The sequence below is a fragment of the Neomonachus schauinslandi genome, chromosome 5, assembly GCF_002201575.2.
Source record: "Neomonachus schauinslandi chromosome 5, ASM220157v2, whole genome shotgun sequence".
NCBI classification, from domain to species: Eukaryota; Metazoa; Chordata; class Mammalia; order Carnivora; family Phocidae; genus Neomonachus; species Neomonachus schauinslandi.
In genome coordinates this window covers 5,417,264-5,434,908 of record NC_058407.1, presented here as the reverse complement: position 1 = coordinate 5,434,908, position 17,645 = coordinate 5,417,264, and the positions used below count along the sequence as shown (strand labels likewise).

Sequence of the window (17,645 nt, the reverse complement as noted above, 5' to 3'; positions counted from 1 at the left end):
CACCTATCCATTGACTTGCCTATTTGCCCATCCACCCAGTTCATCCACCATTCACCTGCCCACCCATCCATCCATCCATCCACCCACTTATCTGCCCATCCATCCATCCATCCACCTATCCAGCCCCCCATCTGCCATCTGATCCTTCATTTCTTGAGGTCCTGCTTGGTGTTAAGCTGTGGCGTGTGGGTCATAAAGATAGTCCCACACAGCTCCTGTTTTTGAGGGCCTCTCAGTCTATACTCACTGTACTCTCAGTGATGTGTGGTTCCCCAGGGCCACAATGAAGTGTGTTGGTTCAGGGAGGGTGGGTCAGTTGGGGACCCGGAGGAAGGAGCGGTTGCTATGATCTGAAGGAGTCTGGGAGGGCATAAGAGGTGACACATGTTGTTGATCAGCATTTGCTTTGCAGAGTGAGGGCACCCCAAGGGGAGGGAACAGCATCAGCAAAGGTTCAGGTGTGGACAGAAGCACGGAAATCTCAGGGTTGCGTCTATCTGTGGTTTGCGCTGCTGCAGGGGTGGGCCAGGGCATGGCAGGGGTCAGGAGTCTCCCTGTGGCCCCTGCAGGCTGGTAGGCTGCTTGGGGGACGTCTACACCAGTCCAGGCAGGAGGGTCTGCGTCCTGACCCGGGGAAGCCGGGGAGAGGATGACAATGCTGGTGGCAGTGACAGGCTTGCCTACATCCCCACGCACAGCCTCCCCGCCTGGAGGGCTCCCGTTCCCCTGCTCTGCTCTTCAGCCCACTGGCCTCCCCAGCCATCCCACGGGGCACCACAGTGCTGGAGCTCCTCGCGCTCTCCCCGCTCGGGGCATTGCCCAGGCTGTTCCCCTGCCGGGAAGGCCCCTTCCACAAGAGACATCGACCTGCCAGTGAGGGCAGGGGATTCTCACTCCTCTGCAGATGAGGGGCAGCACCGGACCCCATCATCCGGCCCCACGTCGGGGCAGACGTGGCAGGGGAACCAGAAGCCTCGGTCCGGTCCCTGCTCCACCACCAGCTCACGGCCTGCACCTTGGGCTTCTCGTTTCTTCCCCGTGGGCTCACAATCCCTGCCCTGCCCAACCCTCAGACCACCCAGACAGAGTCTGGAGGGTCACAGAAGGGAAGCATCGAGGGCGGGCGGTCCCTGGGGCCCCTGGCCTGCTCGGGACCGGCCAGGAGTCTTCGTGAGCATCAGCCCTACCGGAGGTGATGCTGGAGGCGTGGCTGAGATGCGCTAGAGCACTGGGCAGGTAGCGGCCTGCCCAGGACCCCAGGTGGCCTGCTTAGCTCTGTCCACGCCAGGGTCGCTGTGGCCCGCTGGGAGGCACCCCCTTTATCTCTCCACAGTGGCTTCTTCTGTAGAGCAGGAATACCAAGCAGGGCTGCAGGCCAGTTCCCAGAGCCAGCCTTGGGGCCGTTTGTGGGAGAAGGAAAGATGTCTGTCCCTTTGGCCTGCCTGTGGCCCTGGGGAGGGTGAGAGCTGCAGTCCTGGGGATGGATCAGACCTGTGCTGGGCCACTGGGAGGGCCCAGGAGGGTCAGAGCCCAGCTGAGGTGGTGGTGCTTACCCTACAGCCAGAAGGCAGAACACGGAGGTGGGGGAGAAGGCAGGAAGATGGAAGAGCACGGGCCACACGCAGGCCAGGGAGCCTGGGGAAGGGGCTCAGAACCGGGACCCAGAACAGCACTGGTGTCCCCTCTTTGTTACTTGGATGTTGGGCTTCATGGGACTTCAAAGCCTCTGCCCAGGATTCGGCATGCTCGCAAACCCCAGTTACAAGCCAGAGACAAGCATTCTTACTCCTGATGTCCCTGGGGGCCGTGAGCCCGCTCTAGCCACCGATTTTAGAACCAACTTCCCAATCTGAGGCAGTGACAGGCGGGGGCGAGAAACAGCCTCTTTGCTCAGACCCCAAGAATGAATTTTTATAGGACATTGTAGGTAACCTCAGCCGCAGGAGCATATGATCAAAATGCCAAAGAAGTTATTAGCTGGAGGGCGGGGACCACAGCCCTCCGCCGGTGGGACACCCGAGGAATCGTACGTAATCTTGGCAGAGTGTCCCCTCGAAAGTGGATGCCTTATTATCACACCTTCCTTGCCACTGGTGTTTATGTGAGGCCGTCATCCCTTCCAGGAAGACAAGCTAGGGACAGAGGGAGGGAGGCGACTATCTGCTCTGCAGAAATCAAAACACCGGCATCAGGAATCGTGGGCTTCCTCCCACATTCAATTATTTCTCCCTGGGAGGATTTGAGCACATCCTCCTGGATTACAACCTGCCCTCAGCTCCGTGCAACGTGGTGGTTTTACTTTTATAATCTCAGGCCGTGCATGGAAGGGAAGTGACACCAGGGGTAGAGCATGCTGAGACGTCTCTGGAGCCTGCAGGGCTCAGGTCGAGTATGGGCTTGACGAGCTGAAGCAAGTGTGATCATATTTATAGTGTGAAGAGACGGTTCTCAAGGCACCAACTCCATGAGGGCAGGGAGGGGGTCTGGTTTGGCCCCCTGCTGCACAGCCAGCCCATAGTAGATGCTCAATAAATGTATTTTAAATAAGCGAGTGGACAAAGTGTTTCCAAAACACTGGTCCCATGAGGTGCTCCACGACAAGTGGATCCTATGGTCAAACAGCTTGGGAAACCAGCTTTAGACCTGCTTTGCCCCACACCAGGCTGCTGTCCCCAGGAGAAGGGCAGGGTCTTTTTGATTGTATTGAGGCCTAAGGGAGAAACTAGCCACGAATAGGGAAAACCCCGCTAACAGAGCATGTGCTTTGAGCCAAGGGCTGTCCGGGCCCCCTTGGGCTCCCACCCGGCACCCTGGATCAGGACACGGGGCAGATGGTGGTGACTCCACTCTACAGGTGAGCAAGGTAGGCCCAGGGGTGCCAAGCGACTTGCTGGAAGTTACCCCATGAGCAGGGATCTGAACCCACGAGCGCCTCGGCATGGGCAGCTGCTCCAGCCTCCAGCCCACTGCACGGACATCAGAGTGAGATAGACCTTGTTCTGCCACTTTCCATCTTGTAAGCTCGTGTGAGCCCCTTGGCCACTCTGCACCTTGCTCTCCTCAGCTGTTTCCGATGGGGCCTCTGTTGCCCACAGTGCTGGGGCTGCATCAGAAAAGGCCAGGATAAACCTGTGTTCTTTTCCCTGCCTAAGTCTCCTTGCCCGGCAGGACTTACCTCTACGTGTCACCTCCACCAGGAAGCCTTCCCTGACCTCCGGACCGGACACCCCTCCCCATAACTGCCTTCCCCACTAGATTTGGCCTCCTTGAAGTGTGAGGCCTGGGACTTGGGGGCCCAGGCCTGGGTTGGGGCTAACATCTGGTGGGCTCTTATCACAGCTGCACAACGTCACCCGTGCCCTGGAGCTGCTGAAGGACGAAGGTCTGCTCGACTACCCCATCAACCCCGAAGGTGAGCGCGTGGCCCACGTGGGTGCTGCGGTGTCGGGGGACGGCCTGTGTCGGGGTGGTCCTCTTGCTCGGCACGGGACCTTCCCACGACGGGAAGACAGCTTCCACCCACCCTGCTGGAGGAGGGGGCCCGGGGAGAGGACACAGGGGACTGGGGACCCCGGGGCAGGCTGTCCAGACGGATGAGACCTTGAGGAATTATATGTGGGGGGCACCTCAAGAGGGGTGCAGGGGAGGACTGGGTGGGAGGAGGGAGGCAGGGCCATGTGATGGGTCCCAGGACTCAGGCCTAGCATGACCAACCGTCCTGTTTGACCCCGGGTTTAGCCCTGACGTCCCGTGTCCCAGGAAGCCCCTCGGTCCCGGGCCAAGTGGGACTGTGGTCACCCCCCTCCTCGCCCCGGCCGAGGCCTCACCAGCTGTCCTGCTCTCCTCTGGCCCGCAGACATTGTGAACAAGGACGCCAAGAGCACGCTGCGCGTCCTCTACAGCTTGTTTCGAAAGCACAAGCTGCAAGAAAGCACAGATAGCATGCCCCGTGGATCCCCCAATTAGCGGTCACTGCCCCAGAAGCTGCTTCCCGGAGCCTGCCTGCCTGCAGCAGCCGTGGGAAGACCCAAGGGCCCCAGAGGGACCTGCCCCACCGCACAGCCCGTGCCCCCCGTTTCCTGTGTGTCTGCGGCGTGCCGGCCCTGCCCCCACCCCCATTCCCGTGTCCAAGTATCTTTGAATTCAGCAGGCATGCATGGATCTGTTTTGAGCCACCCCCTGGCCTCACTCAGTTTATATTAACAAGTGTTATTTCTGGGAGGGATCTGGGGAGGCTGTAGTGTCCTGGGAGAGACAGTTCAATCTGCATGTGTAGGAGCTCGCCCCCCTCCCCTCCCCAGTGCAGCTCCCCTTCCCACGGGCCGGGCGTGGAAGGTGCTCGGAGTCCCATCTCCGAGGGCACCCGTGGGGGCAGCTGAGAGCCCAGTGATGCTGACCTTCCCTCGGGCTCCAGGGCCTGACCTTGGGAGCAGAAAGGACTCTTGGGTGTCAGGGCAGATGGCCAGAGGCCCCAGCCTGCCCACAGTTAGCTATTGCTAGCCTGTCTCTCCCTCAGGGGGATGGACGTGGCTCCATAACCAAGCCCCCGAGCCCCTTGGGGCAGTTAAGTTGGTTACTTGCCAGAGGAACCGTGGGCCAGGCCCCACCCCACAACGGTGGCAGAGAACCTTGCCCAGAAATCCCGAAGGAGAAATCTTTGTGGTCTCCCAGTCTGTCCCGGGGAGGGGCCTTGCTCTCTCTCTGCTGAGACTTGGCACTTGCTGCCTATGTTTCGCAAAGAATAAGTCCCTGGAGGAGGGTTGACCATGGCCGTCCCAGTAGCCGACGTGGGGCGGGAACCAACCAGGACAAGGCACAGGGGGCAGGGGGGCAGGGCTGGCAGGGGAGGGCTGAGGTGGGCCCCCCGGGGCTGCCGCTGGGCTTCTCCCCTGCATTCCCAGCTCAGGACCCCCATCGAGGACAGAGCCCGCTAGGTCTGGGGTCATCACAGTTTGACGGCCTTGGCCTTGGGGAGGGGCTTTGCGGTAGGGGGCTGGTGCGGGCCAGGCCATCTCTGCTCCCCGGGGCCGCCGCCACTGCTGTGCCCGTCGGGAGCATTACCTGTGTATCCTCCGGAGTATCTCCTGCTCTGAAACCTCCTTTGTCTGATATTAATACAGCGAGGTATCTTTTCCGTCTTTCTACTTTCCAACTCTCTGTGTCTCTGTATTTAAAGAGGATTCCTTACAGACACAAATAGTTGTATCTTTCTGACCAATCTGAATGCCTCTGCCTTTTAACCACAGGATTCAATCAGGTTTTTTTTATTGTGGTAAAACACACTCGATAGGCTGGCCATTTTGGCCATTTTGAAGTGTATGGTTCGGTGGCATCAAGTACCCTCAAAGTGCTGTGTAACCATCACCACCATCTGTCCCTCGAATTCCTTCCATCTTGCCAAACTGAGACTCTGTCCCCCTTAGGCAGTAACTCCATCCCCCACCCCCTGCCAGCCCCTGACACCCCCCATCCCCTCCCCCTTCCTGACCAGACCCAGGGGCGCAGCTTCCCTTGGGGGACCCACCCCACTCTCCATGTCCAAGTCAGAGCTCGCCCCTTCCCCTGTCCCACCTCCTGATGCCCCATCTCAGCCTCCTGGACCCCAGGCCACAGATCCATGGCTCATCCAGAACCCCTTCCCGGGGAACCAAGTCTTGCCCTCAGCTTGCCTCTTAAACTCACACCCTCCTCTCTTCCCCTCTGCCTCTGGAGCTGTCCAGGCTCTCACCCCCATGCAGGGCCAGGATACGGTGACTCCGCAGCTGGGCTCTCTACCTTTCTCCCCTTTGACCCCAGCTCCGCACCAACACTTGCGGTTTTTCTGTCCTGGGATCGTGATTACATTAGTATCCTGCTTTAAATCCCCCCTGGTCCCCAGCCTCTCCGCAGCATCCGATGCCCTGGGCCCTCCCGGCATGCCGGCCTTGTGGTCTACCCCCTGCCCCACCCCAACCCTTCCCGTCTGCTTTCAGCTCGGTTTCCGGGCCTTTCTGCTGCTGCCCCTGCCTGAGATGCCCATCCTCCTATTCCAGGAGCTTAGTTTTCACAAAGTGACGATCCTTGAGGAGTCAATGAGGGAGGGGGAGCCCCCGGTGGCACAGCGTGGACGCCTGGGGGTCCTGCCTGGCGCTTGGAGGCTGTGGAAGCCATAGGTCTCACAGAGGAGACCAGGGAGGCGGACAGGCAGCCCTTCCCTCCATTTAGCTGGCTGTCCCTGCCCCCACCCTGGGGAGTCTGACTCCTGCAGGGGTTGCGGGGGAAGTGGGAAGAGGGATGATGACAGTGGCTGAATGGGAGGACAGGCAGGCCTGAGAAGAAGCTGGCAGTCTGGGGCCGGGTGTGCAAACAGCTTTGGAGTGACGGGAAATGCCTCGAAGGAAGGCCGGGGTGCTGCGGAGTTGAGCTGCTTCCCAAAATAATCCAGGGGCAGCTGTCGCAGATTCTGAAACTGGGTCTGGCTGCCTGAGCGGCAGGAAGCCCCGGGCCCCACACCAGCCCCACTCTGGGAACAGATGGCACTAGGAATATTTTTTCTTTTACCAAAGGCAGCTGGTAAGCGAACAGCTTGTCTGGAGAGAAGTGTGTTCCTCCCTGCTCGCTCTCTCTCTGGCAACAGATCAATGCCGCTACCTCCCCTCCTCCAGTCCCTGCCCCTATGGGCTCTTTCTCTGTAAGAGGCAGGGGGACATCACAGGCCTTTCTTACCTGGGAGCTCATGGGGTCCTCACCCACGGGTGGGTTTAACTTAGGGAGCGGCCACGGTGCCTTGATCTTGGGGCAGCAGGTTCTGGGAATCCCGGCTGGTTGGGCAGTGGACGATGGGGATGTCCCGGACATGATTCTTCCAGGAAGAGCCAGCCAACTGATCTGGGTTGGCCAAAAACTGCACGAATTCATTCAATTATCCACGAGCATTTCAAATCGATCGGTATGCTTATTGCTTGTAAAGGTGATACATTAAGGCACAGATGGGATTTTACATCTGTACAAATCATTGCGCACAAGCCGTTCCTAATAGACCTTCCCTGAGCACCTGCCAATGTGCAGGCCCTGGGCTCAGAGCTGCGGATATAGAGATGGTCAGATGGAGGCCCTGTCCTGGAGGAGCTCAGAGCCCCATCGGAGGAGGCAGGGAGGTGCAGTGGTTTCAGTGCAATGCTTGAGTCAGATTCTGGGCGGGAATCCTGGGTGCATCCTCCACCTGCTCTGTGATGCAGGGTGAATCACTCACCTCCTTGAGCCTCAGTTTCCTTCTCTGTCAGACGGGAGCAAAAGAATCTGCTTTTTGTAGGGTTACTATGAAAGTTAAAGAAGAGAATCCATCTGACATTGTAACATTGCTGGGCACATAGTGTTCAATAATGTCAGGTGGCATCACCACCACCACCACCATTATCACCACCATTATTACCACCATCACCACCATCACCATCATCACTACTACCATCACCACCACCACCTCCATTATCAGCATTATTATCACCATCATTATCACCACCATCATCACCATTACCATCATCACCACCATCATCATCATCACCATCATCACCACCATCACCATCATCATCATCATCACCATCACCATCATCATCATCATCACCATCATCATCATCACCACCATCACCATCATCATCACCATCATCACCAACACCATCATTACCACCATCACCATCATCGTCACCATCATCACCATCACCATCGTCACCATCATCATCATCACCACCATCACCATCACCACCATCACCACCACCATCATCATCATCACCACCATCACCACCATCATCATCACCATCACCATCACTATACCTGCAAAAACAGAACTGAAAGACCCTCCCTCCATGGGTTCTGGTGAGAATGCCATCACATGAGGTCCGGGCCCCAGCACATAGTTGGAGTTCAGGGCCAGACATTAAGAGCTAGCTCATCAGGTAACCTTACCTGGATTTTGCACATCCCCTGCCCCCAGGCTCTGCTCGTTGAAACCCACAACACTACTCAGCACACCAGAGGCACTGGATAAATATTTGCTGGCTGACCCAAAGACAGGGACCTCTTAGCTCTATTGGGGTGGGGCAGATGCAGACCTGACACCCCAGGAAGCCAGTGTTAAAGCTGAGCTCAACTCTAGACTCACTGCTCTGACCTCCAGTTGGTTTCCTTGGCCCCTGGGTTCACTGGCCCCTAGGCTGGTGTGTTCACCAGCTCAGCTGAAAACACAGAGGCATATGGAGGAGCTCTGGCTCTGTGATCCCTCCCCTTTCCCCCTGTCATCTGGAGAGAAAGGCATCAGTGTGATGTTGTGGGAAGTCCTGGACTCCGATCTCAGCAGCTCTGCACTCTTAGGCAAGACACTGCTCTTCTCTGAGCATGAGTTTCCCTACTTATAAAATGGGAAAGATCCTCCCTGCTTAGCCTAATTCCCAGGGTGGGAGTCAGTAGGATTAACCGAAATAACAACGGGCAGGGCTTTCAAGAGTGCAGTTAGCAAAATAATAGCTGTGGCTCCCGTTGACTGGACCTTCACACTTCTTCACCTGCTGTGGACCAGACAGCCTGGCCACTCACCGAACCTGCTTTCGCTTGCTCCTGGGCACACAGTTAGACCACATTTCCCAGCCGTGTAACTGAGTCCAAGTCACTGAGATGTGAATGAAGCAAGATGCAACATCAAAGAGCCTGGTCCCCACACCTGGTCCCTCTATGGCCCTTGGTGCTCCAGGATGCCCGGGTGATCCCCAGGTGATGTGGGCAATGTGGTGACCTTGGTAGCCATGTGCTGAAGATGGTGGAGCCACAGGTGGAATTGTTCTGGGGGGAGAGCTGCCTGCCTTTAAGGAACACCAGCTTTGAACCGTACGTGAGCAAGAAATGCTTGAACTCCCCTCTCCGATGGGTTGCTGCTGTAGCTGGGAGCCACCTTGGCTGTAACAGCCGCATTGACTCTGCTGGTCACTCCATTCATTTTATTTCAATTATATAGGTTTTTGTTGCTAGAAGTTTTATTTGCTTCCTTTTCAAAATTTCGTGGCTGTTTTATAGTCTCTTATTCCTTATTCATATGTTTGCTCCCTTCTTTTAATTCTTTAATTCCTTAGGCACCTTTATTTATGTTCTGTGTCTGATGAGCTAATGCCTGAAGCCTGTCTTTTTGGTCTGATGCTGCCGCCTGTTGTCTGTGCTGACTCTTGCTCATGGTGCTTTTTCCCTTGTGTGCCTTCTGTGAGCTTTGCCGTTGGGCCTTTCTACTTAATCATCAGAAACCCTTTGAAGCCTGTGTTGCAGATGGGAACCTCCAGAGATAATTCACATCTACTTCAGCCAGATACTGAGGGTCGCTCCGATTCAGCTCCCTTTAAATTAAAGTCTTAGCCTGAGCGTTATGGGCCACACAGCTAGTATAATATCCACAATAGGGCTGGCTTGTGGTTATGACTTCAGGGGAGGGTTTTTTCCTTTCTTCCCATACCAGGATTGATAAAGGCAAGTGTCCTCTTTAGGGTTTCCCCCTAACTTATTTCAACCGTGACAGCACAGCCCTTTGGAGACCCCAGCTTTATGTGGCTCCCTGTCTGACTCTTGAGCAGGGCAGGCCCAGGCTTTCCTCTCACCCCAGAGCCAAGTGTGGTCAGGTGACCTGGCTTGGCCAAATGTCCCCAGGACAAGGCCAGCTTTGGCAGCGGCTTCCCTCTGGGGAATTCCAATTTCACTTTTAGTCCCTGACTTGTGAGAGAGTTTTCCTTGTCCTTGCTTGCCCCATGTGATGCATATTAATATTTATATTATACATATCTATGTGTGCATGCATATAGATAAGAATATCTTCATATATGCATATACATATGTTACTTTTCTGTTGCTCTGCAGGGTGACCACTGCTTGGTGTATTAGTCCCTCGTACTGTGGGGAATGGGAGACATTCTCTGGTTTCACATAGTAGATTTCTAACAGGCAACAACGGATCTTTACAATTCTCTCTCTCCATTTTTGGGTCCTCCTTGAGTCTCCACCTGGAGGTTATCCAGATCCCCCTCGCCCTGTCCTGTCTCCCATCCTGGACCCTGACCTGGGCAGCATTTGCCCATGGCTCGTCTTCCCCACCACACCAGTATATACCACTAACAAAAGGCTTTGGGTGCTTTCTTCTTGGGACAAAATTAGTGTGGGTGTGCTAGGGAGACAGAATGTTTTGGGGGACAGGGCCTGCCTCAGAGCACCGAGTGGGCTGAAGCAGCAGTTCTGGAGGAAAGAAATTGGCCTGGATTTCCCAGGCAGAGAGCGGCAAGAAACAGGTGTGGAGGCACTGACAGCCTGAGGCAGAGACAAGACCTCAGCAGCTTACCCGGGGGGAGGCAGAGGCCCCCAGGTGTCGACGGCCAGGGGATTCTGTATCAGATCAGGCAGAGCTTTCCAGTAGGCAAGGCCATGCCAGGGGGGCATGGGGTGCCTCAAAGGTGCTGCCCGCCCACCTGGTGGGTGTCTGCACAGGGTTCTAGCATCCTCCGGCAAGGTGGGAATAGAGCACTCCTAATGGGTTAGGTGGGTGCAGCCCACGGGGCCAGGTGCCTCGCTCAGACCACGCTGGGTCACCAGAATCTGGGCTGTGCTGGTCAGACAGGCCCACCGGCTGATGTCCATCCACCCCTCAGGGCCTACGGGGACAGGCAGTACATCCTGGGCTTTATATTATATACCAGGCAACTGCTCAGAATTTACATGTGCGTGATGCATCTGGGCGTTCGATGCAGATTCTGCCTTGCTAACGAGCTCTGGGCGATCTGGATGCTGCCAGTCCATGGACCACACTTGAGTGGCAGCTCTAGGAGGGTGGTTCTCATCTTGGCCACACTTGGACTTCTGATCCTGGATCTCACCTGTAGACGTTCTCAGTGCCTGGTCCACGTGTGGTTTGGATGCTGGGAGGTCTAGACCCTGTCCCCCTCTTCCTTCTCCCCTCCCTCCTCTCTTCCTTCTCCCCTCCTTCCTCCTTCTTTCCCTTTCAGACCCCTCCCCTCCCATTCATGCAACAAACCCATGAGGCCCAAGGTCAAGGAACACCAAAGCAGACAGACTAGCCCTTAACCTCAGGGTCCTAGATCTGGGGGACAAGACCTTTCCCCCTTAGTCTCCCCACTTTAGGCCCAGGGTGCTTGACCTCGAGAGTCCAGTGGGATCCCCTCCCTGTTCCGGACTCTTAGAAGGGCCCCTTCTATCCCATCTCATGCACTGTTAAGTGGCCATATTGCCCCAGACCCAGTGTTGTGGGGAGCAGCAAGCCACCGGTGGGAATTTTGGGGTATGTGCGGTCTGTGATGTGGTTTAGACAGTGCAGTGATGAATCCTGGCTGACACAGGGATGGTTTCTGAAACAAGGGGCAGCCTTTTAAAAAGGAAGAGTGGATTTCCTGGGAGGGAGGGCAGGCAGGAGCCTCAGGGTCCGTCCCTTCCCTGGGCCCCTTCCAAGGTGCTGGGAGGGGCCTATATCTCAGTACAGTCTGCAAGCAGAAACTACTTTCATGTTCCTTTTGTTAAAGTGCTCCTGCCTCCCCTCCCCCACCCCCGTCCCCCAACTGAACTGTAGATGTTTGGGCCCTGAAACTCCCAGACTGGGTGCTGCTGGAATGGGGTCGCTCCAGAAACACTGAGCCTCGTTACCCCAGGGCTGGAACACTTTGCAACTTCTTCTGCGGGGAGCCCCTCAAGTCCCGCTCTGGGCCTTCTCCCTCTTCTGCTCAGACCTCCCTCCCTGCCATCCCACAGCCTGGGGGTCCTACACATCTAATCCAGCCCCTTGACTCAACCATCGAACTGCCCTCTTGCAACATAGGACTAGGCACCAGGGGAGGGCGGGGCTTTATAGGCAGGACTTCTTCGGTGCAAATCTGGCTCTGCCCTTTATCTGCCTTGACCTTGGGGGAGGGACTGGAGCTAAATCATAGTGCCTCCTTTTAGGTGGAGGGTGGAGTCTCTTGATACCACTTCTTCCCTTCCAGTTTCTGTGGCTATCTGGTAACCACCGCCAACCCCCCCCCCCCCGCCCCCGCACTTACCTGCTGGTCAACACAACAGCTAGAGGAGGCCATCAGCATCATGCTCCTGGCCTCTGCAGGTGCGGGTGGGGGGCAGCTCAGCTCTGCAGTGTGGGGGCCTCGGGGAGGAAGGCCGGAGAGGCTGGGGTGGTCAGAGCCATCCAAGGTGTCCCACGGGCCTGTCTGGTTCCATGCTGGGCCCGGCTGGCTGACCGGCACTTGAGTACTGTGTGTGGCTGCTGGGCGCGCCTTGGGCTTCTCACAGCAGGAGAGCCGGGCTCTGAATGTCCCCAGAGGAAGCTGGTGGCCTTTGGTGACCCAGTCGGGAAGTCCTGCGGCAGGGGTCCACCGGGCTCTGCAGCTGATGCGGTCACAAGCTGCTGTGGACTCGGCCCTGCTGAGCTTGAGATGCAAGGGGCAGGTGTTTCTTAGCTGCTCAGGCGAGACAGAGCCGAGACCTCCCGGGGGGACGCAGAGAGCAAATGGGGCTGGAGACAGGCTCTGGCCTGAGATGAACCGAGCCAGTGACCCAGCAGGGGAAGGCGCCTCAGACAGGCCCCGTGGGTGGCTCGGCCGTGCCAGGCTGTTTTCTGAGGGTGGACAACCCAGGTCCTGTCTTGGGTGAAGACAGAGAAGATTTTAAAGGTGACTTTCCTCGACAGCACGGCTTCTTCTGGGCCAAGTTGGCTCGTCCAGCGGGAGCCGGGGGGAAGAGGGTTGGGCGCTGGCCCAGACAGAGAGCCGGGCCGTGACAGGCACGGGGGGCCGGGATCTGGGGCTGCACCCGGGGACAGGGCCTGGAGGCATGTGGTTGGACAAAGGACGCCTGCCCCCACTCCATTTGTAAATGAGTTTTCAGAGAAACCCTTACACAAGTGTAAAAAGCCTTTAAATACACTTAGCTACGCATTTTACAAGCTGCCACTATTGGTAAGAATAAAATTCCATATAAGAAACATCGGCTTTGGGCAGAAATACCCTCCGATCAGCACATGTTCATTTGGTCACTTGCTGCGGAGCTTGAAGGCACACGGATGGGTTTGTGCTCGGCAGCCACTCCCTGGGCGCCTACTAAGTGCCTGCTCCTAACTGTGTGGCTTGCGAATACTTCGGATCCTCACGATAGCCTTCAGTGGGAGTTCTCACACACTCATTTGGCAAGAGCCCAGAGAGGTTGATAACATGCTCCAGGCCACACAGCCCTGACAGAGCCAGGAGACCCAAGTCTGAGAGCCTTGGGGTGGCCCAGAGCTGGGACTGGGGGCTGGAACCAGCCGCTCAGAGTCACTTGACCTCGTGTTGTTGAGAGGAAGAGGAGGCCCAGGGTGAGGGCTGCCCAATGTTGCCCTGGGCCGGTCAGTCCCCTAGCCACCCATTCTGCTAGTGGTCTGGCTCTGCACCTGAGAGGCCGGCAATCTTCCTGGAGCTCCCTGGGGCTGTTGTACCAAATCACCACCCACGGGGTGGCTCAGTACAATGGAAATGTATTGTCTCCGTCTGCAGACCAGATCCTAGAGCAGGATGTGGGCAGGGTTGGCTCCTTCTGGAGGCTCTGAGGGAGAATCCGTCCCAGGCTTTCTGTGGACTTCTGGTGGTTCCCGTGGTGTCCCTGGCTTGTGGCCGCGCCCCTCCGCTCTCCTTCTCACAGGGCGTCCCCTGTGAGTCTCTTCTGTGTCCGTGTCTCAAATATCCCTCTTCTTTCTCTTAGAAGGATGCCAGTCATTGGACATAGGGCCCGGCCTAAATCTAGGGTGACCTCATTTTAATTATATCTGTGAAAGACCCTCTATCCAAATAAGGTCACATTCACAGGTCCTGGGGGTGAGGACGCAGACGTATCTTTTTGGGGACTCTCTTCAGCGCACCAGAGCAGGGACAGGAGCCTGTATGGGGCTGACCTGCAGCAGGGAGCAGTCGTGAGGGCCCCGGGGGGAGGGCTGGGCCGGGGGGTGAGGCAGCTGGAGCCCAGCTTGATGCGGGAGGGGCTCCCGCAGAGTCCAGTAAGCCTAAGCCGGGACCCCCAAGGCTGCCAGGAAGGAGGGTTTCCAGGGGTAGGGGGTGGGGGTGGGTTCCACTCAGGGAGAAGGCTGCAGAGACCTAGAGGGGCTGGGGGTGGGGATGGAGGGGGTGGGGACTGGGAGGGGAAGGGCACTGCCGGTGGGTAGCACACACTCACACCGCCTCTCTAGGCTCAGAGAGGAAGTGCAGTGCCTTGCTGCTAACTGTCCCGTGGCCCCTGTCCCATTTCTGATCCTGGGACCGACCTGACCCCAGCAAGGACATTGAAGATGGCCACCCACATCGGGTGGGGGTCCCCATCCTCAGAGGCCAGTTGGGTCCCCCCATACTACATCCTCTGTCCAGAACACTGTCCTCTGATATTCACACGTATGGCTCCCTTTGACCCAGTGCTCATGAAGCTGTCACAGCTCCTGGTCACCCCTGTGACCTGACCCGTCACTGTCTCACCCCGCCCTAGCGCCTCTGCACTAGGTATCTCCTCCCTCCTCTCCTTCTGCTGTCTGTGTGGGTTCCTGTTTGTCCACTGCGGGCAGGGACTCTGGAGGTCTTATTTACTGCATCCTGTGTCCAGAGCAGGGGTCAACACTGTTTTTTAAGTGAAAGAGCTTTCTAGCATTTTTGAAACATCTAACAATGAAATGGACTGCTTGTGATAGTGAGCTCCCCGTGGTTGGTGGTATCCAAGCAGTAGTAGGATGAGCCCTTGTCAGGGTATGTCGGAGGGATGAAAGTAGGAGGTAAGTGGAAGCTGAGGGCAGCCCCAGATGCCCTCTGAAGGGCTCTGACCTTCCCATGCTCCCCTCCCTGTCTGTGACCACTTTCCTGTGCCATGCTGGGTAACACCCTCTCCCTTCCTGGGCCCCAACCTCTCCACCGTTCTAGAAAACAAGAGGTGGCAGTATCTATCTGATTGAACCACCCAAATGGAAAAAGCTGCAGAAGGAAAGACCAATATTTATTCATTATCATACTCAGAAATTAGGCTGGGGAGCCACAAATAGACATTTCTAACGAGAGCCCGTCTGGCCCTGCCTCCCCGGCTCATATGCTGCAGATTCCCAGTCCCCGTCACGTCTTGCTGCCTCCCGCAACGGAGTTTGGCTCGAACATTTGCCAGCCGCTCTGGGTATTTTCTGAGGCCATTAATGGGAAGGTGGGGGATCTGACAGTGATCCGGGGAGCGTGCTGTCCCAGGCAAGCTCCCCCCACTGGAGTGCCGAGCCTCTGTGTGGTTCAGGGGCTCCCCCTCTGGGAGTGGCTGGTGGGCAGGTAAAAACGAGGGCAGGTGGAGTGAGGATGCCGGCTCAGCACAGCTCGGAAAGAAAGCATCCAGATCTTTTTCCCGTTCTCAACAGGACTTCGGCCCCGCTTCTGCCCTCCACAGCAGTCTTCTTCCCTCTCTTGATAGCAGAGCTCCCTGAAAGAGCAAAACCTCTCCCCATCCTTCTCGAATCTCCCAAAGCCCTCCAAGCAGGCCCTTGACCCCACGGATTCCCTGAAACGGCTCTGAATGAGCTCAGCAGGGGCCCCCACCCCACTGTCAAACCTGGGCTCCCCGCCTACCAGCAGCATCCGACTCTGCGGATGGGTCCCTCTCTCCTCCTGGCTGCCCTCTCCTCACCTGGTTTCAGGACCCCGCACACTCACTCCCCCTTGCCAGTGCTTCCTTGTGCTTGACCTTGAGCACGGTGCAGTGTCCCGGGACTCAGTCCTCCGACTGTGCCTCCCTTCATTAGCCACAGGCTCTCTTAGTGATCCTGCCGAGTGGATTTAAACACCATCCAGATGCCAATGACTCCCACATTATCCTCCAGCCTGGGCCTCTGTCCTGACCTCCAGCCAGGTTTCCAGCTGCCTCCGTGACATTTCTCTGGGATGTGAACCACCTCTTCTCAAGCTCAACACACCCAGCGCTGAACTCCCGGTCTCCCAGCCTTGCCGCCTTTCAGTGGCTCAGGCCAAGTACCTTGTGCTCACCCATGGTGCCTGTCTCACACCCCACACGCAATCTGCAGGAAATCTTCTTGTCTGCCTTTGAAGCACATCCAGGACCTGACCGCTCTCCACCACGCTCGCTGCTTCCCCCCTGGTACAAGCCACCTTTATCCTTATGTCCTGCAGTCTGTCCTTAGCACCGGACTCAGAACAGGAAGCCAGGGGTGCCTGGCTGGCTCAGTCGGTCGAGTGTGCGACTCTTGGTCTTAGGGTCATGAGTTCAAGCTATAGAGTTTGCTTAAAATGAATGAATGAATGAATGAATGAATGAATAAAATCTTTAAAATAACCCAAACAGGGAGCCATAATTTGTCACTCCTCTGTTCAAAACCTTGCAAAATCTCCCACTTTTCACTTGAAATGCAAGTCAAAATCCTTGCAAGTTGAAAATGACCCCGTGTCATTTTCCTGGCCCTCCTCCAGCGCCCCCCACTCACTCCCCCGCACCTAGTCACCATGCCGTAAGGAAGCCCAAGCAGCCACGTGGAGATGACCATGTGCAGACAGCTTGTGGCCAGCCTCGTGGGGAGCTCCTGCCAACCTCCCCAGCCTTCCCAGTGCCCCAGAAAACCCACACTCTGAGCCCACAGAATTGTCACAGTAAATGGTTGTTGGCATTTTAAGCTACTATGTTTTTTGTGGGGAGGTTGTTACGCAACAATGGATAACCTAACAATCGTCCAACGGAGGACCTGGTTTAAAATGTGCTTTAATGAGGGGCGCCTGGGGGGCTCAGTCGGTAAAGCATCTGCTTTCAGCTCAGATCATGATCCCAGGGTCCTGGGATGAAGCCCTGCATTCAGCTGGCTCCCTGCTCCGCAGGAAGTCTGCTTCTCCCTCTCCCTCTGCCCCTCCCCATGCCTGTGCTCTCTTGCTCTTTCTCTCTCAAATAAATAAATAAAATCTTTTAAAAAAAAGGATGTACTTTAATGACATGAACACATACATGCATATATTATGCATAAATGCCAGAATGTGTTAACATATGTGCAATTTGTTTTATTGGCGGTCTTTTTGTTCTGTTTTCCTATTTTGCTTGGCTCCCTTTCCTCTCTCCCACACATCACACCCTATGTCCTCAAACCGTGTCGCCTTATTCTTCGGAATGCTGGTGCAACCACTAATTAATGTGTACACACACATGTACACAGCTTTTGCTGGGGGCGGTCATTGTGCTGCAAAAATGGGATCGATATTATTCTCTCTTGTCTGTATTTTGCTTTTCTTATTTGGCAATTCTTTGTGAAAATCCCTCCAAATCCTCTGTAGAACTTCTATTTGTTCCTGTAAATAGTTGCCTAAAAATTCCACTGCATGGCCACTCCGTTTTGGCCAGCTATTCCCAGGGCTGTGCTGGAGCCAGCATATACTGGCTCGTGAGAGTCTATTGTTAATTTTTCAGGAATTTTGTGAGCCGGTTATTCAATGCAGTCAGCAAGAAGATTAAATTCCATAAACTACATATTAAATACATTCTATTAAAAAACAAAGGCAACGGGCGCCTGGGTGGCTCAGTTGGTTAGGCGACTGCCTTTGGCTCAGGTCATGATCCTGGAGTCCCCGGATCGAGTCCCGCATTGGGCTCCCTGCTCAGCGGGGAGT

General features: G+C 56.1%; 1 protein-coding gene across 1 annotated transcript in view; it reads left to right on the top strand.

Annotated features, from left to right (window-relative positions):
* The window catches only part of PARVG (parvin gamma), a 21,677-nt gene extending 17,288 nt beyond the window's left edge, over positions 1-4,389 (top strand). The window contains exons 12-13 of the mRNA XM_021687797.1: positions 3,340-3,412; positions 3,857-4,389. Coding sequence (XP_021543472.1) covers positions 3,340-3,412; positions 3,857-3,966 — 183 coding nt within the window. The 3' untranslated portion in view covers positions 3,967-4,389. The remainder of the gene's footprint in view (positions 1-3,339; positions 3,413-3,856) is intronic.
* Positions 4,390-17,645: the final 13,256 nt, after the last annotated feature.